The following is a 24872-nucleotide window of genomic DNA, read 5'->3' on the forward strand; positions in this document are numbered from 1 at the left end:
CACGCTGGGCCAGGTGACCCATTGGGTGAGAAGAGGGGGGGGGGGGGGGTGTTTAGTAGGAGAACACAAAGCCCCGTGCAGCACGCGCTCCCACAGGATAGGGCAAGTTCTGTACCTGGAGCGTGTGCTGAGAGATTAGAGGCCTGGGTGCAGGAGAGGAGCAGCCCTCAGTGTTGTAGGCAGGCAAAGCTGCGCGGAGAAGGAGGCGGAGCTATCACTAGGCCCAAGCAGCGGGCTCGATTAGTGTCACTACCCGCAATCTGGGCCGGAACAACAGGGAATGCACACGTAGCGCTGCAGCGCCATGCGCATTAACAAAGTTCCCCCTAAAGAGCCCCGGAGGCTGCGGGGGAGCCACTGGCAGCGCAGAGCACAGAGAGCTCTCTGCCTGCAGCCCGGAGCGCAGACAGCCGGCCGCACCAGGACCAACCATGCATCATGCATCAGAAAGGGACCGCACCCATCGGCACTGGAGCCATGCGCAGAATAAAGGCGAGGTGCACGGCAAGACAAAGACCAGCAGGCAGAAGGTATGGGAAGGGGTAGAAGGATAAAAACATACTTACCCACGTAGTACATACTCACCCTGAAGACTTGGAGCAGCTAGGGCCACCTGCCTTAATCCAGCCCGGCTAGCAAACAGGGGAAAATGGGGGAACCGGACCCAGGGTACAACACCAGGTGCTGGCTGGTGGCAAGGGGGGGGGGGGGGGGGGGGGATGGGTTGACGGCCCATTCAGCAATGCACCTAGCCCTCAGCTCGGGGGTGGGGGATCAGGCAGCGCCATGCTCCTGTCACCCCCACGCTTAAAAAAATGTTTACAAAAATTTTAAAAAAGGGAGAGAAAATCTAACTATAGGCTGAAACTTGGGAAAAAAAACAAAAGAAATAAGACCAGGTCTGGAGAACTCCAGACCTGTGTCTGCCTCCTGCTGACACCAAGCTAAAACGGAGTTCCTCAGAGCCAAGAGGCGGGTATATCCTGCTGGGAGGAGCCAACTTTCTTTTTTTTTTTTGCCTAGTGTCAGTCTCCTAGTAGCAAGTAGCATATACTCATGGTCCTGTGTCCCCCAATGAAGCACTTGAGAAACTTTATTTTTAGCCTCACAGCAAGCACAGGTACATGTGTATGGGCATCCTTACAATGTAGCCAAATACCAAACTCCCTTTTAATTTTGCTGTGGAAGAGAATGGATAAAAATTTACCACCGATAAAAACTGAGGAAAACCAACCTTCTTTCTGCTTTCTCCACTGAAACTCAAGCACTACATCGTCATGTCCTACAAAGATGTGCACAGGGGAATGAAGATCATAGACATTCCAGAGCAGAAGACTATTCTCTCTGCGGAGCTGGGGGACCATGACTGTGACCAGGCCATTGTTGAAGGGCTGAAAGATAAAAAATAAATTAACAGATTGTAGGACAGTTGCTTGTGAAATTCTAGGGTACAGTTGTCAATAAAACGGTCACATTTTTTGAAAATGCTGAAGGTTTATAGATCAAGCCATTATCAAGATATAGGCCTCCAGGTCCAGAGCAGTTGGGGCTGTAAAGGTAACTTCACTTTAGACAACCCCTTTTTATATTCCCCAGAAAAGCACAGAAATAATTTAAGAAGTCTCTTACCTGAAATTACAAAAAAAACGTATCCCCTGATTGCTGAGGCTCCCCGCGATCTCCTGTATGGAGCCCTGGCTCTCCCCCAGAGCAGTGCGTCATGACCACTCCATATACCTTTATAGGAGAGCCAAAGTTTGCCGAACGGCTCTCCCATAGAGATATATGGAGGGGGCGTGGCAACCCCCGCTTCAGGCAGGGGGGGGGGGGTGGTCATGACGCACCATTCTGGGGGAGAGACTGGGGCCCCAGAGTTCAGATATCAATAATATTAGCCCAGGGAAACCCACTTGGAGCCTCCATGAAACACAGGGGGACTAGTTTGGCAAAGGCCTCCTCTTTTAATACATTATCCTAGGGGACTTTACAAGAGACAGTCTGAACCAAACAATATTATTTCTCTACCATGTGTTCTGATGTTAATACTTCACAATATAATGGCTTTGTAAAAATCAGATATTACACTTACAGTGTAACGTGCTTTCCACACGGGCACTTGACATGCTAGGACACTAAGACATTTACGGGGCTGCCGTGAATCCCAGAACTGAAAGAGAGAAGAAAAGCATCAGAAGTTGAGATGACCAAAACGCTTACTCCAGACCACAGTCAAGACTAAACTCTGGTTTAAAAGCATCTTGATTTACAATGGGATTATATTAATAACAAAATCCTAATACAATGTTAATCCTTCTTCCTTAAAGTTTTGATCAGGATCTCAGAGATCTTTAGCTTACTGCCCCAAATCCATGATCCATCTTAATTTTGCATGTTTTATTTAATATGAATAATTCTGACACCTTTTTAGGGTGTCTACATTGCTTAGGCTCAGGGTCACATAATAGGGCATCCAGGGCAGAGTAGGTCTCACAAGGGCTCAGTTATCTCCCTCCCCTTCCATAATAAATAAACTGGTGGCAGAAAGTTAAACAGATTTGTAAAGTATCTATATTTAAAAATCTTAATCCTTCCAGTACTTATTAGCTTCTGTATGCTCTAGAGGAAGTTGGGTTAGACACCGGTACAGCGTCCTAAAAGAAAAACGATTTTAGCAACTGGCCGGATAACTACCGTATATTATAACTAGTTTACAGAATGTGTTTCATCAACTCACAGAGTCCCTTCCCAGCGCCCTGTAAATAAAAACAGATGGCCGTGCTATTTATAAGTACCGTATATACTCGAGTATAAGCCGAGTTTTTCAGCACGATTTTTCGTGCTGAAAACACCCCCCTCGGCTTATACTCGAGTGAACTCCCCCACCCGCAGTGGTCTTCAACCTGCGGACTTCCAGAGGTTTCAAAACTACAACTCCCAGCAAGCCAGGGCAGCCATCGGCTGTCCGGGCTTGCTGGGAGTTGTAGTTTTGAAACCTCCGGAGGTCCGCAGGTTGAAGACCACTGCGGCCTTCAACATCATCCAGCCCCCTCTCACCCCCTTTAGTTCTGAGTACTCACCTCCGCTCGGCGCTGGTCCGGTCCTGCAGGGCTGTCCGGTAAGGAGGTGGTCCGGTGAGGAGGTGGTCCGGGCTGCTATCTTCACCGGGGAGGCCTCTTCTAAGCGCTTCGGGCCCGGCCTCAGAATAGTCACGTTGCCTTGACAACGACGCAGATGCGTCGTTGTCTAGGCAACGGATCTATTCCGGGCCGGAAGCGCGGAGAAGAGGCGCCCCCGGTGAAGATAGCAGCCCGGACCACCTCCTCACCGGACCACCTCCTTACCGGACAGCCCTGCAGGACCGGACCAGCGCCGAGCGGAGGTGAGTACTCAGAACTAAAGGGGGTGAGAGGGGGCTGGATGAAGTTGAAGGCCGCAGTGGTCTTCAACCTGCGGACCTCCGGAGGTTTCAAAACTACAACTCCCAGCAAGCCCGGACAGCCGATGGCTGCCCGGGCTTGCTGGGAGTTGTAGTTTTGAAACCTCTGGAGGTCCGCATGTTGAAGGCCGCAGTGGTCTTCAACCTGCGGACCTCCGGAGGTTTCAAAACTACAACTCCCAGCAAGCCCGGACAGCCGATGGCTGCCCGGGCTTGCTGGGAGTTGTAGTTTTGAAACCTCTGGAGGTCCGCAGGTTGAAGACCACTGAGGGCGAATGATGAGAAGGGGATGATGAAGGGGGGGGGGTGTGGGGATGATGAAGGGGGGTGGGGATGATGAAGGGGGGGGGGGGGTGTGGGATGATTACAAGGGGATGATGAAGGGGGGATGTGTGGGATGATAAGGGGATGTGTGGGATGATGACAAGGGGATGATGAAGGGGGGATGTGTGGGATGATGACAAGGGGATGATGAAGGGGGGATGTGTGGGATAAGGGGATGTGTGGGATGATGACAAGGGGATGATGAAGGGGGGATGTGTGGGATGATGACAAGGGGATGATGAAGGGGGGATGTGTGGGATGATAAGGGGATGTGTGGGATGATGACAAGGGGATGATGAAGGGGGGATGTGTGGGATGATAAGGGGATGTGTGGGATGATGACAAGGGGATGATGAAGGGGGGATGTGTGGGATGATGACAAGGGGATGATGAGGATGTTAATGACGGGTCTGGATGATGACAGGGGGGGATGAGGTATTTCCCACCCTAGGCTTATACTCGAGTCAATAACTTTTCCTGGGATTTTGGGTTGAAATTAGGGGTCTCGGCTTATACTCGGGTCGGCTTATACTCGAGTATATACGGTATATATTCTAAGTATATAGAATAGATCAACCGGGAGACTTTCGGAAGGATGCTGCCAGATTCAGCAGATACTAAGAAAAGAACTTCCTCTGGAGCATACAGCCGCTAAGTACTGGAAGGATTAAGATTATTAAATAGACGTAATATAATAAGCTGTTTAACTTTCTGGCACCAGTTGGATTTAAAAAAAAAAAAAAGAAAAAAAGGTTTTCCACTGGAGTACCCCTTTAGGACACAGACAACTTTATTTTTGCGTTTTCGTTTTTCCTCCTCGACTGTTAAAATCTATAACTCTTTTATATTTCCATTCACAGACCCATATGAGTGCTTGTTTTTTGCGTGACCAGATGTAGTTTGTAATTAAATCACAAATTTTACCCTAAAACGTAAGGTAAACCCAAAAAAAATTTTTTTATGCACGGAAATTTTAAGGAAAATCATAATTTTGCAAATTAGGGGGAGTTTTTGTTTTCATGCTGTACACTTCAAAAAGGTAAACATTTCATGTTTTCTTTATTCTCTGGCTCACTTTTTATTAATTTTTTTTGCAGTTTGATGTGACAAAAAAGCAGAAATTTAGGACTCCCCCCCCAACATTTACACCATTCGCCGAAGAGGATCATTAACATTATATTCTTATAGCTTGGACATTTACGCTCACGACGATACCAAATATGTTTATTATTTATAGTTTTTATGCATTTTTGTATTAATATGGGGAAAAGGGGTGATTTTAAACTATTGGGGGAGGGGCTTTTTCAAATTTTTCCCTTTTTTTAAACTTTTTTTTTTTTTTTACAATCATTTAAAACTCTTTTTAGTCCCGATAGGGGACCATTTATAGCAATCATTAGATTGCTAATACTGTTCAGTGCTATGCATAGGGCATAGCACTGATCAGTATTATCTGCTGAAAGGCAGATCAGTGCAGAAGACTCGGGAAGAAGGACGGAGGCAGGTGAGGGGACCTCCGTGCGCAATCTTGACAGATCAGATACGTGCGGCAGTGCCGCGGGCGATCAGATCAGCCATTTTAAGTGCCGCACTGCCGCAAATGCAGTGATCTGATATCAGGGCGATCATGGCCTGCATACTCGAGTCCAACTGTCCAATTAGTCCCCAGCAAAAAGAACCAAAATGAAGTTAAAATGACCTCTATGCAGAGAAAAGGTTGAATCATGCAGGCAGGTCGAGAAGTGGAGCGCGATGCCACGGCTAATAGCTCACTATCTCAGAGGGTCTCAGAAGTGAGACCTGATGTACCTAACAACTATGAGCAACATATCTGAAGATGTTTTAATGCTGTAAGATAAACTTTTATTAAATCTGTCACTTAAAAAAAATATATTATTTTTTTTGAAATGTCAAGAGACAGTTTGGGGGAACAAGACAGAATCCCAATGCAAGTCAAAAAGTAATATTGTGTAGCACAGATATGTAAGTGACTGTTTCCATTTAAATTAATTGTAAATAAAATCCAAAAGCAATGATGTTTAATATGTTTTTACAGTAGCAAATTCAAAATCTGCCATTTCAGCTGTAGGTAAACATAATAGGCACTACACTTAACAAGCTTTGCATAAATCCGTAGTACAAGCTTTAAAGGTAATGAAATAAACTTTGTAGAATGTGTTATCAAAGATAAATGCCTCTTTCCCAACTTTTTCTGCTCACTCAAACTCATCATTCAATTTGCAAAAACTTCTCAAGTTCATCTTAAAACAAATCATCTAACTGAAGTATCAGGTTACAGCTGCCCTTTGACGTCTATGAAAAGAGGGGTGGGGAGTGGTTGGAGAGGGACAGAAGCAGAGAGACAGGGAGCGGCTCCTGCAGCTTGTAGTGAGTGTTATATCTGACCCCAGTCTTCGATTCTCTGCTTACACTGATCAGTACTGTTCAATTAGGTCACCTATTTTGCTGCTTCTTCGGTTACAGAGATACAGGAGAGCAGAGACCCCTTGTGTGTGCAGTGTATGGGAGACACTTTAATATCAAGTCAACAACCGAAAATTAAAAAAAACCTATAGAGCAGAACTCTGGTGAAAAATACCATATTCAAGTTACCTGGCCATAAATAGCTCTATTCCTCATACAGTCATGGCCGTAAATGTTGGCACCCCTGAAATTTTTCAAGAAAAAGGAGATTTTTTAACACTTACCGGAAAATCTCTTTCTTGAAGGATCCATTGGGGGACACAGACCGTGGGTGTATCTTGCTGTCTCTAGGAGGTGTGACAATATGGTAATAAAAAAGTCAGCTCCTCCCAGCAGGATATACCCGCCTTCAGGCTCTGAGCTAGTCAGTTTAAATTCCAGAGCAATAGGAGGAGACCAAGAGGTCAAAGAAAAACCCAAAACTGTCCGAGAACCAGAAGAAAAAACATAACTGAACACACCCTCGGACAAAGAACCAAAGGAAAAAACCCAAAAAGGGCGGGAGCTGTGTCCCCCAATGGATCCTTCAAGAAAGATTTTACGGTAAGTGTTAAAAAATCTCCTTTTCTCTATCGGCTCCATTGGGGGACACAGACCGTGGGACGTACCAAACCGTCCCTGGGGTGGGCAGATAAGTAATCAGGCGTCGGCGTACTACGACCTTCGGGGCCAATCTGGAGCTAATAGAATGGCGGAGACGTCCTCTGCCTTGAGCTTCCCCAGCACTCTGGACAGGAGCGGAAGAGGGGGAAACAGATAAGGTAGGGCGAACCCCGCCCAAGGAATCACTAGGGCCAAAGCCTGAGGGTCCCGGGACTTGGACACAAACGGACTAATTTTCCGAATGTGTCGGAACGCGAAGAGGTCCACGTCCGGAATGCCCCAGAGGCCGCAGCGCTGTGTGAAGACCTCCGGATGAAGAGACCACTCACCGCTTCCCCGTTGAGCACTCCCGGAATGTGAAAAGCCAAAATGGCCGGAACCTTGTTCTCCGCCCAGGAGAGAATCTTGGTCACCTCGGCCATGGCTGCCGAGCTGCGAGTGCCGCCCTGTTGATTTATGTACGCCACGCCGTGGCGTAGTCCGACTGAACGCGGACAGGACGGGACTAAAGAAGGGACTCCCAATGAAGAAAACAAAGAAGAATCGCCCATAACTCCAACATGTTTATCGGAGGAAGGGTCTCCGGAGGAGACCAGAGTCCCTGAACCGTCCAATCCCTGAACACACCACCCCAGCTCGACAGGCTGGCATCCGTTGTAACAACCTACCAGTGATGGGGAAGAAAGGACCGCCCTTGGAGAAAAAAGGGGGGAGCGAAGCCACCAGAGCAGGGACTGATGGACCCTGAGGGGGAGAACAATCTGGCAATAGAGAGACAGAGGAGACCTGTTCCATCGAGAGGGAATCGCCAGTTGAAGGGGGGCGGTAAAGAAACTGGGCAAAGGGTACGGCCTCCATCGATGCCACCATCCGACCCAGGACTTCCATACAAGTGCGGATGGAGACTGATACCTGGGTTTGAAGGGAGCGGACCCCCGCCTGTAGCGCCAGACGTTTGTCCGGCGGATGACAAATTCGGGCAGAGGCCGTGTCGAATCGAAGTCCCCGAAAGGTTAGAGACTGGGTAGGATGGAGGACTGACTTGTCCTGGTTGACCATCCACCCGAAGCGAGTCAGAGTGTGGAGAGTGACGTCCAGACTCTCCAGAGTCTGGGCTCTGGTTGGAGCCTTGATGAGAAGGTCGTCCAGATAGGGTATCCCCGAGATACCCCTCGACCGTAACAAGCCCATCACTGGTGCAAGGATCTTTGTAGAGACCAGAGGAGCCGTGGCTAGACCAAAGGGGAGGGCTACGAATTGAAAATGCCCCTCCGGAACCGCAAAGCAGAGGTACCGATGATGGCCTGGAAATATTGCCACATGGAGGTAGGCATCCGTGATGTCCACCGATGAAGGAACTCCCCTTGTTCCAGGGACGTTACCACCGAGCAGAGAGATCCCATTCGGAAGAGGCGCTTGAGGTCTAGAATTGGTTGCACAGAACAGACCTTCTTGGGGACCACAAAAAGATTTGAATAGAAAAACCGTATACTAGGAAAACAAAAAACAGAAGACCTGGTCTGGAGCAAACCAGACCCGTCCACCTCCTTCAGACACTAAGCTTAAACTGACTAGCTCAGAGCCTGAAGGCGGGTATATCCTGCTGGGAGGAGCTGACTTTTTTTTATTACCATAGTGTCACACCTCCTAGAGAAAGCAAGATACACCCACGGTCTGTGTCCCCCAATGGAGCCGATAGAGAAATTAAGTATTTCTCACAAAAAAAGGATTGCAGTAACATGTTTTGCTATACACATGTTTATTCACTTTGTGTGTAATGGAACGAAGCCAAAAAAAAAAAAAAAGGAAAAAGAAAATTGGGCATAATGTCACACCAAACTCCAAAAATGGGCTGGACAAAATTATTGGCACCCTTAATATTTGGTTGCACACCCATTGGAAAAAATAACTGAAGTCCGTGGATTCCTATAACCATCAATAAGCTTCTTACACCTCTCAGCCGGAATATTGGACCACTCTTCCTTTGCAAACTGCTCCAGGTCTCTCTTATAGGAAGGTGTTCAATGGGATTTAGACTCATTGCTGGCCATTTCAGAACTCTCCAGTGCTTTGTTGCCATCCATTTCTGGGTGCTTTTTGACATATGTTTGGGGGTCATTGTGCTGCTGGAAGACCCAAGATCTCGGACACAAACCCAGCTTTCTGACACTGGGCTGTACAGTGCAACCCAAAATCCGTTGGTAATCCTCAGATTTCATGATGCCTTGCACACATTCAAGTCACCCAGTGCCAGAGGCAGCAAAACAACCCCAAAACATCATTGAACCTCCACCATTTTTCCCTGTATGTACTGTGTTCTTTTCTTTGTAGGCCTCATTCCATTTTCGGTAACAGTAGAATGATGTGCTTTACCAAAAAGCTCTGTCTTGATCTCATCTCATCTGTCCACAAGACGTTTTCCCAGAAGGATTTTGGCTTACTCAAGTTCATTTTGGCAAAATGTAGTCTTGCTTTTTTATGTCTCTGTGTCAGCAGTGGGGTGCTTCTGGGTCTCCTGCTATAGTGTTTCATTTAATTTAAATGTCGACGGATAGCCAAGTCCTCAGACAGTTCTCATCTCCTCTTTCTGTTGTCCATGCTTAGTGTGGCACACACAGTCAAACAATGCAAAAACTAAGTGAACTTCTCTACTTTTTATCTGCTTTCAGGTGTGATTTTTCTATTGTCCACATCTGTTACTTGCCCCAGGTGAGTTTAAAGGAGCATCACATGCTTGAAACAATCTTATTTTTCCACAATTTTGAAAGGGTGCCAATAATTTTGTCCAGCCCATTTTTGGAGTTTGGTGTGACATTATGTCCAATTTTCTTTTTTCCTCCCTTTTTTGGTTTAGTTCCAATAAACACAAAGGGAATAAACATGTATACAGCAAAACATGTGTTAATGCAATCCTTTTTGGCGAGAAATACTTCCTTTTCTAGAAAAATTTCAGGGGTGCCAACATTTACGGCCATGACTGTATACACACACAGGACAGCTTTTCCTAAAAAGTTACATGAAAGTGGTCAGACATCTAATCTAAGGACCCTGCAAAGAGCTCTCCTTACAACAGACCTCTTAGAGTGTCATATGGAGTAAGAAGCAGCATTCAATCACTGCTTTTCTAATTAATATATTTAGTTTATGAGTGTGAAAGGCTGTTGATCCAGGAACATTACCTTCACAGAGTTGTCTTGGCTTGAAGTCGCTAGGACATATTCATTGTCTGGATGCCAGTCTAGTCCATGGATCTTATATAAGTGGGCGGCGATGTACTCCACTGCAGTGCTGGGTTTCTGGAATGATAGAGCAGGATGCATTTAATTAGGACTAGATGCATTGCTCTGGCCTTCACAACTTATTATTTAAACACTGATCAATAATGAAATGCAAGTCTGGAATCTAAGCAGTGACACAGCCCCTCACCCCACACCTGCTGACTCCCCAGCTTCTACTTACCCTCCGATCCCAGATCCTCACATCCCCGTCGTGACTTGTGGCGAGACAATTTGTGTTCTTTTTGTTCCATTTAACCTGTGAGGCACCAGCTGCAGAAAGAAAGTAAATTATCAGTGTTAAAGAATATAAACAGAGGCAAGTGATATGTAGCAGAGGGCTATACTGTATATTGTTCTCTTTATGTGAGTTCTTTATGTTACAATAGTGTTCCAGGAAAGACCAGTGCATGTTGAAAATACTGAAACCATACTCAACATACAAGGCTCTAGACAATGCATGCACTTAATTAATACAGATGTTTTACCAGTGAAATGCCTCTCAGGCATCTTATTGGGAGATTCAAGTGCCATGGGTATAGACTGCTGACACAAAGGAAAAGGGACATCTGGACTGTCTAGAGTCTAGACAGTCCAGATGTCCCTTATCCTTTGTGTCAGCAGTCGATAATAGAGATGAGCGAACTTACAGTAAATTCGATTCGTCACGAACTTCTCGGCTCGGCAATTGATGACTTATCCTGCATAAATTAGTTCAGCTTTCAGGTGCTCCGGTGGGCTGGAAAAGGTGGATACATTCCTAGGAAAGAGTCTCCTAGGACTGTATCCACCTTTTCCAGCCCACGGGAGCACCTGAAAGCTGAACTCATTTATGTAGGATAAGTCATCAACTGCCGAGCCAAGAAGTTTGTGACGAATCGAATTTACTGCAAGTTCGCTCATCTCTAGTCGATACCCATGGCACTTGCGTCTCCCAATAAAACACCTGAGAGGCATTTTACTGGTAAAACATCTGTATTACTGAAGTGCATGCACTGAATGGGTGTCTAGCAGTGTCTCTCTACAGGAATGTGGGAATCTACATTTCCTATAAAGCTCTTTATGTGTTAGGAGCACAGCAGCTCCTTTGGCCACTAGGTGAGGGTAGCGCCATTTTAGTTTTTTCTGTTGTCTAGAAAAAAGGTGATTGACAGTTTCCAGCAGCTCTTTCAGACTCTTTAAATCATACCTGTCATTTCAAAAGATTTTTATAAACCTGTCTGGCTTTGTTAACCCTTTAACCCATTTGTTGAGTAGGGACAAGGTAAATTTGAGTGAGCTCACTGCAGTTTATTAAAAGGAGATCTCTGGCGATAATTAGCCTGTCCTGTGGATAGGGGATAAGCAGCTTATCATGAGGGTCCCGCTGGAGTGAGGAGTGTATTCTTCAGCACTCTGGCATCATCGGCGCTCCCATAGAAATGAATAGAGCGCATGCTGTCTACCGGTAGACGACACGCTCTCCTCACTGGGAGAGCCTGGGTCCCATGTTGGAGGGTCACAGCGGACGGACCCCCTATGATCAGCTACTTATCCCCTATCCTGTGGATAGGAGATAAGTTAATTTTTGCCGGAGTACCCCTTTAAGCATCTGAGAGGCCCCATCATAGGGCGGCACCAGGGCTGTGCTGTTTGCCAGTAGTACACACACACACAGGCGCTTTCTCCCCAAGTTACCTAGTCAATCACTGCACAACACTCATCACACTGCCATGAAAGGGTTGGTAAACAGGCTGACTCTTTGCTGGTGGATTATTTACACAGTACGATACTATAGATGTTCATGTGGATGAAGAAGAGGTTACTTTTGCAAGGTGCGGTGTGATAGGGATTAAAAAAAAATATTAAAAAGCATAAGTAGTTAAAGGGGTTTGTTGCTAAGAAGCTAAAGGAAGGGGGAGATTACACTGCAGCACTGAGGACATGCTGCAGTACACTGCCATTTACACAAAGGACAGCAGTCCTGAGCTTTATGCTTGACAAGAAATAAGAAGGAAGCTTTGATGTACTTTTGGGGATACTATTCAGCAGGTGGACTGGCTCAGCTTGCAGCTACACATCCCAGGCTTTCTCCCTCTCTCCTGCACAAAGCAGATGCTAAGCTCCATCCCCACTTCCTGTGTTTTGTCCTGGGTCTCTGTTACTAGAGACAGAAATCGCCTGACAACAGGCAATGGACAGCAGGTTGCCAAGAAGAGGGTCACCTAGTGGCCAAGATTAGGAGCTGTTTTTCTGGAGTTTTTGTTAAACAACCAAATTAACCAATCAGAAGTGCTATTTCCTTTTTAGCTGAACCAGTGTAGCAATACCTACCTACTGCAGACAAGGAGACTGCTGGTTTCCTTGTGTCTCTGAGGAAAGGGGTGAAAAACAATTGAAATAAAGAATCTATAAAATCTTCATTTGAAATGAAAAGTAACCCTAATAAACACCATTTTACAACTTAAAAATAATTAAAAAAAACTTTTCTTTATTCATTTTATTCAACTGCTATGAAAAATAAGGAATCACCACACTTACAGAATGACCACCCAGACTTCTCACTTTATAGCAAATACACAAACCACATATATGACACAAATGAATGTTTCATAGGTCAACATTCTGGCTTCATAAAACATTCCTAAATCAAATATTATTTAACCCCTTAACAACCAAGGACGTATATTTACTTCCTTGGCCGGAATATAACGCAATATAACGCGGTGACCACGTGTCATATCGGGTCAGTCCCAGCATGTAACTCATGCCGGAACCCAGTGCTAATAGCGCGCTGCAGCAATCGTGCTGCCGCGGGCTATTAACCCTTTCACCTTTGAATGCCGCATCTAAAACGAAAGTAAAAGCTTCCTGGCTGCTCAGTGGGGCTGATCGGGACCACCACAGTGAAAATGCGGTGTCCCGATCAGCTAGGACATAAGCGGAGGTCCTCTTACCTTCCTCCGGCGCGTCCATTCGGCGATTGATTGCTCCAAGCCTGAGATGCAGGCTTGAGCAATCAACCGCTGATAACACTGATCAATGCTATGGCTTTGCAGTGATCAGTGTAAAAGATCAGTGTGTGCAGTGTTATAGCCCCCTATGGGACCTATAACATTGCAAAAAAAAGTTAATAAATGTCATTTTACCCTTTCCCTAATAAAAGTCCAAATCACCCCCCTTTTCTGATAAAAAAAAAACAAAAAAAATCTAAATAAATATAAACATATGTGGTATCACCGCGTGCAGAAATGTCCGAATTATAAAAATATATCATTAATTAAAACGCACGGCTAATGGCGTATACGCAAAAAAAATCCAAAGTCCAAAATAACATACTTTTGGTCACTTTTTATATCATGAAAAAATTAATAAAAAAAGTTATCAAAAAGTCAGATCAATACAAAAATGGTACCACTAAAAGCTTCAGATCACAGTGCAAAAAATGGGCCCTTATACTGCTCCATATGCGGTAAAATAAAAATGTTATAGGGGTCAGAAGATGACAGGAAGAACAGAAGATGAGAGGAAAAAACAAAAGTGCAAAAATGGAAAAACCTGTGGTCCTTAAGGGGTTAAAGAAGTCAGGCTAGACGGGTTTGAACAAGGATGTCAATTGTGTATTTTTTCCCTATAAAGTCTGTAGTTCAACTTAATTAAGATATGCGTGTTGAAGGGGTACTCCTGTGGAAAAAACATTTTTTTTTATTTTTCCTTGAATCAACTGGTGCCAGAAAGTTAAAGAGATTTGTAAATTACTTCTATTTAAAAATCTTAATCCTTCCAGTTCTTATCAGCTACTGTATGCTCCACACTTCTCTCCTGCTCTGGCACCATACAAAAGATCACAGGGGTCGCAGTGGTCGAATTCTCCATGATCAAACACTTGTTCCCTATGCTGTGAATAGGCAAAAAGTTGTGTCCCCATGCTTACCCCGATTAAAAATAACTAATTCCCAGCAAATTTAACACCATGCCAATGTAAGACCCTCATTGTCATAATAATCTATCACTTAGAATCCCATATATATGATAATGGCACACATACATATTATATACATTGCTCTAACAGGTGCTTACTTGACATCCCAGATGTAAATATAGGTGTCGATAGAGCTGGTGACCAGTAGGTCAGGCTCATACACGGACCAGTCCAGGTCACTGTAAAGGACAAAGACACTGCATTGTTAGTATGTAAGCAGAGCTGTGGTCACATAATTATCATCATAGCAAAAATAAATTGTCTGACCTGATGACTCGTGTGTGTCCCTGCAAGGAGGTGGCGATGTCTCCACAATTGTCCCTCCACTGATACAGGTCTACTCGCTGGTTACTCTGCAACAAAGCAGGATGAGATGGCAATAGAGATCAGATCACTCCTGACATCCCTACTAAAATGCATATTCAGTTCAGCAGAATAATAGAGATAATTGGTTGCCTTGCACCTCTGACACCCCTTATCTCCAATAGAAACATAAATACAATGACATTCATTAAAGGACATGTTCCATTAGGACAACACTCTTCAGTATTGTAGCTGTCTAGAACAGCATTTCCCGACCAGCGTGCCTGCAGAGTGATAGTTGTTCAACAGCTGACAGAGGCACACTGGTTTGGAAACATTTCTCTAGAGTAACATTACATTCTGAAAAGGCATGGGACACAAATGTCCACTACTACAGCCTTCCCAGACTCCAAAAATTCTGCTTAGGAAAGTTGGGTGACATCCATATGGTAACTGTAATAGCAGTCTAATGGACAGACACTCATCTTTTTCAGTAACAGCCAGCACTAGTCGAGCCTGTGATATTTACTTTTACTTGATGCATTTCATAAAGTGAGAAAATTAATACATTCTCATCCGCTTCTTGCATAAAGAGTTGGAGCCAATCAGGCAGATTCTGGGTCACTGGATCAGATTCACATAAAGACAATAATCACTATAAATGACTTAACTGGCAACTATGTAAGATGGGGAAAACTTACAGAAGCAGCAAAAAAGTGAGCGTAGCTCTCATGGGGATTCCACTGCACTGTGCCGATGTCCCACTTGCTTTGCCTTGCTATCTTCCTGGGGCCATCATTGGGAGTCTCCAAGTTCACAATGTACAGGAAACGGCGTCTGTTACAGGCAGAAATTATTAGTATGAAGTGATATTACCTATTTGACGCAGATCGGAGACAATGTCACATGACCATGTCAACAAATGGTTCCTGAAGATGATTTCTGAAGGGGTGGGGGCACCATGGCTGAAACTGTGAAGCTGATTAAACTTTCTGAATTATGGTTTTACCAGTGTAAATTTGTAAGGCAGCCACTACAGAATGGGATATGACCATCCATCATTGTGACAAAGCACAGGGATCTGTGAGGCTTCGCATTAGCTCAGCAATGTTTCTGCAGCACAGTCAGCACTGGCCTCCTCAACCCGTTATAGGTGGCCTTGACGTGGCGAGTGGGCTTTGTACTTTTTGATCAAAACGTATACTAACAACCTGTTAGTTTTTGAAATTAGGCTGAGAAGCAATTAGATCATTATACCAGATTGTAGATGTGCAACCATCTCCTTCTACCTGAATTCACATTAAACTTACTACAGACTCCCGGCCCCTCATTCACCGCCTCTGCCATGCCTGAAGAAGCTAAGGGTACGTTCACACATACAGGATCTGCTACCAGATATCAACGCAACTAAATGACTGAACAGAATCAAATATGCAGCAGATCCTGTACGTGTGAATGTACCCTTAAAACTTCTGGAACCTGACCAAAGCAGTGGGATTGCAAAATATCCACAATCCTAATAAATTAGCTAAGGTTGTTAAGAAAATATTCTGAGAAATCTTACATTGCCTAGGAGACAAGACAATACATTGGATTAGCAGACAGTATCACACAGGATTCAGCTTTGTCGAAGCTGAAGCACAGGCATGGATAAAGCCCAGTAAGTGAGGGTGAGCTAGCACTCCTCTGTGCCCTCTCTCCTGTCTGATAGCACTCCTCTGTGCCCTCTCTCCTGTCTGATAGCACTCCTCTGTGCCCTCTCTCCTGTCTGATAGCACTCCTCTGTGCCCTCTCTCCTGTCTGATAGCACTCCTCTGTGCCCTCTCTCCTGTCTGATAGCACTCCTCTGTGCCCTCTCTCCTGTCTGATAGCACTCCTCTGTGCGCTCTCTCCTGTCTGATAGCACTCCTCTGTGCCCTCTCTCCTGTCTGATAGCACTCCTCTGTGCGCTCTCTCCTGTCTGATAGCACTCCTCTGTGCGCTCTCTCCTGTCTGATAGCACTCCTCTGTGCGCTCTCTCCTGTCTGATAGCACTCCTCTGTGCGCTCTCTCCTGTCTGATAGCACTCCTCTGTGCGCTCTCTCCTGTCTGATAGCACTCCTCTGTGCGCTCTCTCCTGTCTGATAGCACTCCTCTGTGCGCTCTCTCCTGTCTGATAGCACTCCTCTGTGCGCTCTCTCCTGTCTGATAGCACTCCTCTGTGCGCTCTCTCCTGTCTGATAGCACTCCTCTGTGCGCTCTCTCCTGTCTGATAGCACTCCTCTGTGCGCTCTCTCCTGTCTGATAGCACTCCTCTGTGCGCTCTCTCCTGTCTGATAGCACTCCTCTGTGCGCTCTCTCCTGTCTGATAGCACTCCTCTGTGCGCTCTCTCTCCTGTCTGATAGCACTCCTCTGTGCTCTCTCTCTCCTGTCTGATAGCACTCCTCTGTGCTCTCTCTCTCCTGTCTGATAGCACTCCTCTGTGCTCTCTCTCTCCTGTCTGATAGCACTCCTCTGTGCTCTCTCTCTCCTGTCTGATAGCACTCCTCTGTGCTCTCTCTCTCCTGTCTGATAGCACTCCTTTGTACTCTCTCCTGTATGATAGTACTCATCTGTGCTCTATCCTGTCTGATAGTACTCCTCTGTGCTCTCTTCTGTGTGATAGTACTTTTCTGTGCTTTCTTCTGTCTGACAGCACTCATCTGTGCTCTCTCCTGTCTGATAGTACTCCTCTGTGCTCTCTCCTGGACTTACTTACTGGACTTTGTCCATGCCCATGCTTCAGCTTGGACAAAGCCATAATTTGTATAAAAAGGAAATAAAATTTTCTCATTAAGTATATTAGAAAGGTTAATGTTTTGCCAAGATGTACAATATATAAACAGTTTTTTGTATCAGACAGTGCCCATTTAAAAACAGCAGCTAAGAAGACAGTATCACACATGGCAGGCTTAGATACAGTAGCCCAGCAGACAGTATCACACAAAATAAGCTTAAAGTGTCCCTCCAGTGTTTTATGAAATATTACTACAGTGCAGCATTGTTCACGTTAGTTGTCTCATAACTTAACTGATTTTGAATTTGGCACCGGAACAGCTTACCAAGCGCACGTTCTCCATATATAGCTCTGCATTATGAGATGGTGCTTTCCCTTCTGTCTCCAGTGCCTGCGTCATGTAATTATGAGGTGCAGGGTCTTGGACCAGAGGCGGATGCTATGGTACTGTAGCGGGTAGCTTCATGGCCTTATAAAACAGGGAGAACGATTGCTCTATAAGCTATTCCTGCACAGAATTCAAAACCATTTTCCGTAGTCAATAAAACACTGGAGGTAAACTTTAAATTAGAAAGATGCATTAGTTATTAACCAAATGCTCATCTGGCCGACATCTATTTCTGTGGAGCATGAATGCGTTAATGAAGAAAGGGGAGGCTGAGTAGTCTGGCTGAGGCTTATCGCCATTCACAACAGAGCAAGCAGGCATATTGAAATTCAAGTGCCCCTGACATCTCCCCTGACATCTACATATTAGATGGTTGTCAATCCTACCAAAATGATTGGGTTTGGCCATCATTAAAAGGATATCCAGGAATAGAAACACAGAGCTAATTTGTTTCAAAAACCGCTCCCCATTTGTCTCCAGGTTGGGTGTGGTTCTACAGCTCAGTTCCATTGAAGTGAATAAAGCCAAGTTGTAATACCCAGGGATGTGGAAATCCTATCGCCCGACGCCCGGGACATGTCGTTCCGGGTGCCGAGCAGGTGAATTTTTCATAGATTTAGCCCTGTATCGTCGGGCAAGCAGGGACAGACCGACTTCCCCCTTATTTTTCTTTAATGCCGGTGTGAGGCGCAGGAGCCGATGCAAGTCTGCACCTCACACCGGCACTCAGGGTGTATGGAGGGGGCAGGGGCCCCAAGCTGATTTCAGGAGTCGGGGGGCGCTGCTCAGCGGGCGCTTTAAATCAATGAACTGCAGCGGCTTTTGCGGTGCCAGAGACCGCCGCCGCCACCCGCTTCTCTCCACCTGCCTGTCCGGGGGTCCTCCTGAGTCCTTTCAAACCGATAATCGGTCGATCCCTACAGCAGAATCCCGCCCCCTTCATACTCGCCCGCCAACCAAGAGTTCCACGGATGCACGCAAACACGCCCGAACCAAAACTACAAGTTCCAGCATGTTGCACCATAACCTAAACTGTAGAACTATAAAGTGTAACATTCTGGGAGTTGTAGTTTTGGTTCGGGTCGCTGCAGAGCCATAGGCTGTATCGGGGCATGCTGGGTGTTGTAGTTACTAACTGCAATTCCCAGTATTCCTTGACACAGCCTATGGCTCTGCATCTGACACAAACCAAAACTACAACTCCCAGCATGTTACACAATAACCTTAACTGTACTACTATACAGTGCAACATGCTGCAACACCCACACAACCATAGGCTGTATCAGGGCATGCTGGGAGTTGTAGTTATCTAGTAACTAAATGCAACTTCCATCATTTTCTTATACATAAATTAAAGTAAATAAAATGCATCATATAAACTGGAGAAGCAGAACCCCCCCCCCACCAGTAACACAGCGCTGTTCAGTGTTTTCCAATAAAAAGACTCCATATATAAGTCCCTATGAAGACTGAAAAACAGTGATTAAAATATTTTAAAAAGTGCGTATATACGTGAACAAGCCCCTTCCCTAATAAAAGTTCTGATAATAAATGATTCCGATAAAAACTACAGATCACGGCACATAGGTTTACCCTCATACATCCCTGTATATAGAAAAATTGGAGTTATGGGGGTCAGATTGGGGGGGGGGGGTTCAATTTTCTGGGCTTGCCTCGGATGTAAAATGAGCTAGCTACAGCTCTCCCGCCGCTAATAGCCTGGCATGCTGCGATCGCTGTGGCCGGCTTTTAAACCTTTAGATCGCCGCTGTCAAAGTTGACAGCGGTGTCTAAAGGAATCTCTTATCCATCCCTGGTGGTCTAGTGGGGTGAATTGTACTATTTTGGTTGAAATTATTTTATCTACCAGGACAAGTGGATGTTCTTGAGGGACAAGTAGATTGTGTTCCGCTTTAGCCCCTTGGACAAGTAGTTGTTTTTTACATTTCCACACCCCTGAATACCACACCCAACCTGGGGACAGACATGTAGCTGTTTTTGAAAGAAATCAGCTTTGTTTTTCTATTCCAGGATAACCCTTTTAAAGTGTACCTGTCGTCAACAAAAACTTTTTATAAAATGTAGAAAATAACATTATGTGTATATTCATAATCTACATTTATCTACTAAAATATTTTTTTTGTCTTACAGCTATTGCATGTGTGTCTCTATGAGGAGTCCAAATACAGGAAGTGTGAGTGGACAAACAGGGCTCTGTGCAGAGAGACTATGACATGCCCCCGGCCCTCACAGCATAATGATTGACAAGCCAGGAGTCTGCACAGAGCCCTAATTTGTCCTGTCCTCACTACCTGTATTTGGACTCCTCATAGAGACACAGACAATAGCTGCAGAGAGAGCATTTTTTTCCAACCAAAAAAATACACATATTTTATAATGGGATTATCTACATTGACGACAAGTACACTTTAATTTAATATGTACCGCCAGCTTTAGACAGAGTAGCTCAGCAGACAATATCACATATTATAGGCTAATATCCAGCAGCTGAGCAGACAGTATCACACAGAGGTTCAGCAGCACAATGTGTCAAGAACTAATGATATGACACTGGCACCTAGCAGCACTAATAAGACTCACCCAGAAAGCACTGCGAGTTGACCCTGACAATCCACCGACATCGCTGTTGCCTAGATTAAACAAACAGTGAGAAAATGAAAAGATAAATCTTCTGTCCATGTAGGTAGACATTACTGTAATGCAATAGGGCTTGGCACATCTGAATAGGTGAGAGGACTAGGTAAAGGTTTATAATTGGAATTTTCAATGGAGGATCACAAAAAAGTAATACATTCAGTGAATCTTCTACCTGAAGAAGTTTGGGAAATTGCATGGAAATAGGCACTGAAGTCCGCATTCATTTGGGTGGTTACTGGCTTGTGCCGAATCCGCACGTGGAAATTCTGAATTGTGAATGGGAGTGTGGAAGCCCATTGATGTGGATTTGTTGTGTATATGTGTTTGCATATATAGATATAGTGTAACAAACTATGAGCACAGGAGAGGCATTTGTGTTCTTATTGTGTTTAGTTCACAGAACATTGTCTACACTCAATACAAGTAGGGCTGAAACAACTAATCGATTAATCGGCAACTAACAGATTATGAAAATAGTTGTCAACTATTTTCATAATCGATAAATAGGTTGGTCGTTTAGTTGGTCAGACAATTTCTAAAGTTTACATACATTAAGCAATTATCATTAATTACACATTAATTAAAATGTGGTCCTCGGCAGCCTGGCCCAGCACACACCATCTTCTGCTTCCTGCAGTCCCCGGTTGTCAGGCTCTGTGCTAAAGGCCAGACTCGCAATAGTAGCAGAGAAAAGATGAAAGTGAAAGATTATGTGTGCTGCCTCCCTCCTCACTAAATAGACTGCTCGGGGCCTGTAGGATGGAAAACCAGGTAACGTGCTACCCCTCTTAGCTGGCCACTCATAAGAAAAAGGGAGGGGGTATTACCCTTACAAGGAATAAATAATATATATATTTAAAAGAATTATTATACTTATTTAAATATAAAGCTCCTCCTTTTAGCCTCTCTAGCCGACCCCACAAACTCTCGCTTAAAGGAGTTAAGCGGCATCCTGAGCTGTCACTGTGCGCACCGACAGTGAATTTGCGTTGAGGACGTGGCGGTCCCTGGCCGGGGGGGGGGGGAATTATCGGCAAGGTAATTGCCGATACAGATAACGTCCAAAATCGTGAATATCGGCCGATATTATCGGCCAAACCAATAATCAGTCAATCCCTAAAAGAAAATAGCTGTTTCTCTATTCCTGCAAAACCCCTTTAACACACAATGATTCCCTTAGCTAAAACACATAGAAGACCTCTTCTCATTAACTCCTTCCCAAATTTAACTCAAACACAAATTATCTTCTCCTCTATAGTTATTTTTATCCGATTAGTCGATAAATCTAAACAATAATCGGCCAACTAATCAATTATGTAAATAACTGTTAGTTGCAGGCCTAAATACAAGTGTAAAAAACAGACTAGAGATGCATTCTATACAGGACAGAAACAATATATAAATTATTATTATGTCTTAGAAAGTATAAGAGATCTTGAAAGTTATAAGGAATGTACATTTTTTATTAATATTTGTTAATATCCACCAATCTATGTGAATACCAAAGGTGAATACAATGTAGCTGGGTCAATGGAATCAACAGCTACTACCAAAGCGCATAACAATACTTGTAGCAGCACAATAACAAAGTAAAAAAAAAAAAAAATGCTGTCCCAAATGAGGGTTTAAAGGAAATCTGTCATCAGTGTCACATGCACTAACCTGTTGGTACAGACTGGTAGTGCAAGTGACACTGATGACAATACTTACCTGGTCCTGCTCTGTGCTGTGGTTCTCCAGTTATCCCCTTCGGTGTCTTCTGCTTCAGGCACGACTTGAAGCATGGACAGAGCTTAGTGACATAACCGCTGCTGTTCTCTGCTGAGTCAAGCTGCTAGCAAACAGCAACGGTGAAGTCACTGAGCTCTGCCCATGCTACAAGTTGGGCTGGGTGCAGAAGATAAAGGCCATAGCCGGAGAACCGCAGCATGGAACGGGATGAGGCAAGTATCTACGGCAGGTTAGTGCAGGTGAAACTGATGACAGATTTCCTTTAAAAGGGGATATCCCTGGAAACAAGCAGAAAACAAATGTTTTCAAATCAACTGGTGACTGAAAGTTAAACAGATTTGTAAACTACTTCTATTAAAAAATCTTAATCCTTTCAGTACTTATCAGCTGCTGTATAAATCAGAGACATTTGTGAATTTATTTTCTGTCTGACAACAGTGCTCTCTGCAGACACCTCTGTCCATGTCAGGAACTCTCCAGTTTAGAAGCAAATCCCCATAGAAAACCTCTCCTGCTCTGGTCAGTTCCTGACACAGACAGAGGTGTCAGCAGAGAACCCTGTGGTCAGACAGAAAAGAAATTCAAAAAGAACTTCCTCTGTATTAGGGATGTCCCGATACCGCTACTGGTATCGGGGCCGATACTAGCTTTTTGCATATTATCGGGGACTTTTTTATTGTCCCCGATACCATGCCTGATACCTGCTGCCGCTCCACTGTCCCATTCTTCTGTCCTCCGGGCCGCATCATGTTGTCCTATAGAGGAGCATGTGACAAATACATCACTCCGCCTCCTCCCCTGCGCCCAGCATAACGCTACGGAGGAAGCGGAGTGACGTATATGTCACATGCTCCTCCATAGGACGCCATGATGCGGACCGTAGGACAGAAGAACGGGACAGTGGAGCGGCAGCACCCGACAGAGGAGGTGAGCTGCCTGCAAGGAGGGCGGCTTCTACTAATGTCTACCGGGGGGCCCTGCTGCTGTCTAAACGGGGCGCCCCTGCTGCTGTCTAAATGGGGGGCCCCTGCTGCTGTCTAAATGGGGGGCCCCTGCTGCTGTCTAAATGGGGGGCCCCTGCTGCTGTCTAAATGGGGGGCCCCTGCTGCTGTCTAAACGGGGGGCCCCTGCTGCTGTCTAAACGGGGGGCCCCTGCTGCTAATGTCTGCAAGGGGATACTACCTACTATTAAAGACAATCTTACTACATAGTCACCTGCACTAACTTGAATTTATAGGTAGATGCAGGTGACCCAGTTTCTATCGCTGCTCACCATGTGTACATCGGTCTCACCGCCAATGCAAATTCCCTGTTCTGTCCATTGGAGAAGAGAGAAATATTGGCTCATACTACAGCAGCCGCCTCCATACTACACAACAAGGACCCACATATCAGCACGGTAAGCAGCGCCAGAAACCGCGTCATCCTGCTGTCAGATTCCCTTTAAAATATAAATACTCGTACTTGGTATCGGCGAGTACTAGAATTAAAGTATCGGTACTCGGTCTTAAAAAAAAAATGGTATCGGGACATCCCTACTCTGTATTATACAGCAGCTGATAAGTACTGGAAGGATTAAGATTTTTAATTAAAAGATTTTTACAAATCTGTTTAACTTTCTTGCACCAGTTGATTAGATTTTTTTTTCCCCCCACCGGAGTACCCCTTTAAGTCTCACATCCCATTTCTGGCACTTGTACCAGTGACACCATCAGGGTACTTCCCAATCAGTACCTGACTAGATTATAGGGCAGGCATAGGCAACCTTCGGCACTGCAGATGTTTTGGACTACATCTCCCATGATGCTTTGTCAGCATTTTGCCTGTAAGAGAATCATGGGAGATGTAGTCCAAAACATCTGCAGTGCGGAAGGTTGCCTATGCCTGTTATAGGGAAACCCCTGGACATTAAAGGGATACTCCAGGGAAGTTAAGAAAAATTGTCTCCTGTTGTCTCCTAAATAGCTTTTTTTCCTTGTTTGCAGCACAGACTACAACTCCCAGAAGTCAGTGCCGCTCTGTGTAATGGCTGCCAGCCAATTGCTTTCACCATCTGTGTGCATGTTCACACTACAGCTCAAACACTGCACAGGTCTTTTTATCCTTCCTCCAGCAATAAATCACGTTATGCTTTGAATGGCAGCAGTAAGTGATAAGATCTACAGCATTCTTCACTCAGCTTCTCTCACAGCACACAGAGAGGAGAGGAGAGGGGAGCTGTGGCTGTGAAGCCAGGAATCACATAGTGCTTGTCTCTGTGACCCTCACTAACCTAGCCCCCACTCTCCTGTCAAGACACAGTAGTTGGCTGGATGACGTTTTCCCTCACACTTCTTGCATGTAAGTGACGACTGAAAGAGGAAAACTGCTGTATATAGCTAATGAATGATATTTAGACAAATACATCGTTTTGTGAGAGGGAAAGGATGGGCTATGGGTCTAGTTCTGGAATACCCCTTTAAGGGCATGTTCAGACATCAGAATTTCCGCGGAAGAGGTGGAATTCTGCTTCTTTCTACATCTATGCGGAATTAATGCAAGAATTTCTACATTGAACACTCAGAGCACTTTGCTTTTAATTCACTGCTTTAGTTAACTTTAATGGGTTTGCACAGCCGAAGTCTGCAAAAATATAAGACATGAATTATATTTTTGCGGAACACAGAATTTTAGCTGCAGTATGTCCGCAGCAAAAATACTGCTGTGTGAAAGGGACTGTGGAATCCGATTCAACTCAATAGGCTTGAATTTCCATGCAGAAATCCATGCGGAAATTCTGCCATGTGAGCATAGCACAACACATTATGTATGCCACCACAATAGCAGCATTTCAGGGAACAAAACTGTTCCAACAAATAATTATGTTACAGCCAACAGCTTAAAGGGGTACTCCGCACCCCTAGACATCTTATCCCCTATCCAAAGGATAGGGGATAAGATGTCATATTGCAGG

General features: G+C 45.0%; 1 protein-coding gene across 3 annotated transcripts in view; it reads right to left on the reverse strand.

Annotated features, from left to right (window-relative positions):
• The window catches only part of WDR59 (WD repeat domain 59), a 92930-nt gene that overhangs the window by 64588 nt on the left and 3470 nt on the right, over positions 1–24872 (reverse strand). For all 3 annotated transcript variants that reach the window (XM_056525601.1, XM_056525599.1, XM_056525600.1), the window contains exons 2-10: positions 20132–20181; positions 15088–15223; positions 14351–14436; positions 14182–14262; positions 12436–12473; positions 10307–10395; positions 10027–10143; positions 2090–2167; positions 1235–1391 (exon numbers count right to left, since the gene is read on the reverse strand). In XM_056525601.1, coding sequence (XP_056381576.1) covers positions 1235–1391; positions 2090–2167; positions 10027–10143; positions 10307–10395; positions 12436–12473; positions 14182–14262; positions 14351–14436; positions 15088–15223; positions 20132–20181 — 832 coding nt within the window. The remainder of the gene's footprint in view (positions 1–1234; positions 1392–2089; positions 2168–10026; positions 10144–10306; positions 10396–12435; positions 12474–14181; positions 14263–14350; positions 14437–15087; positions 15224–20131; positions 20182–24872) is intronic.

This window comes from Hyla sarda, chromosome 6 (assembly GCF_029499605.1).
Source record: "Hyla sarda isolate aHylSar1 chromosome 6, aHylSar1.hap1, whole genome shotgun sequence".
Taxonomy (NCBI): Eukaryota; Metazoa; Chordata; class Amphibia; order Anura; family Hylidae; genus Hyla; species Hyla sarda.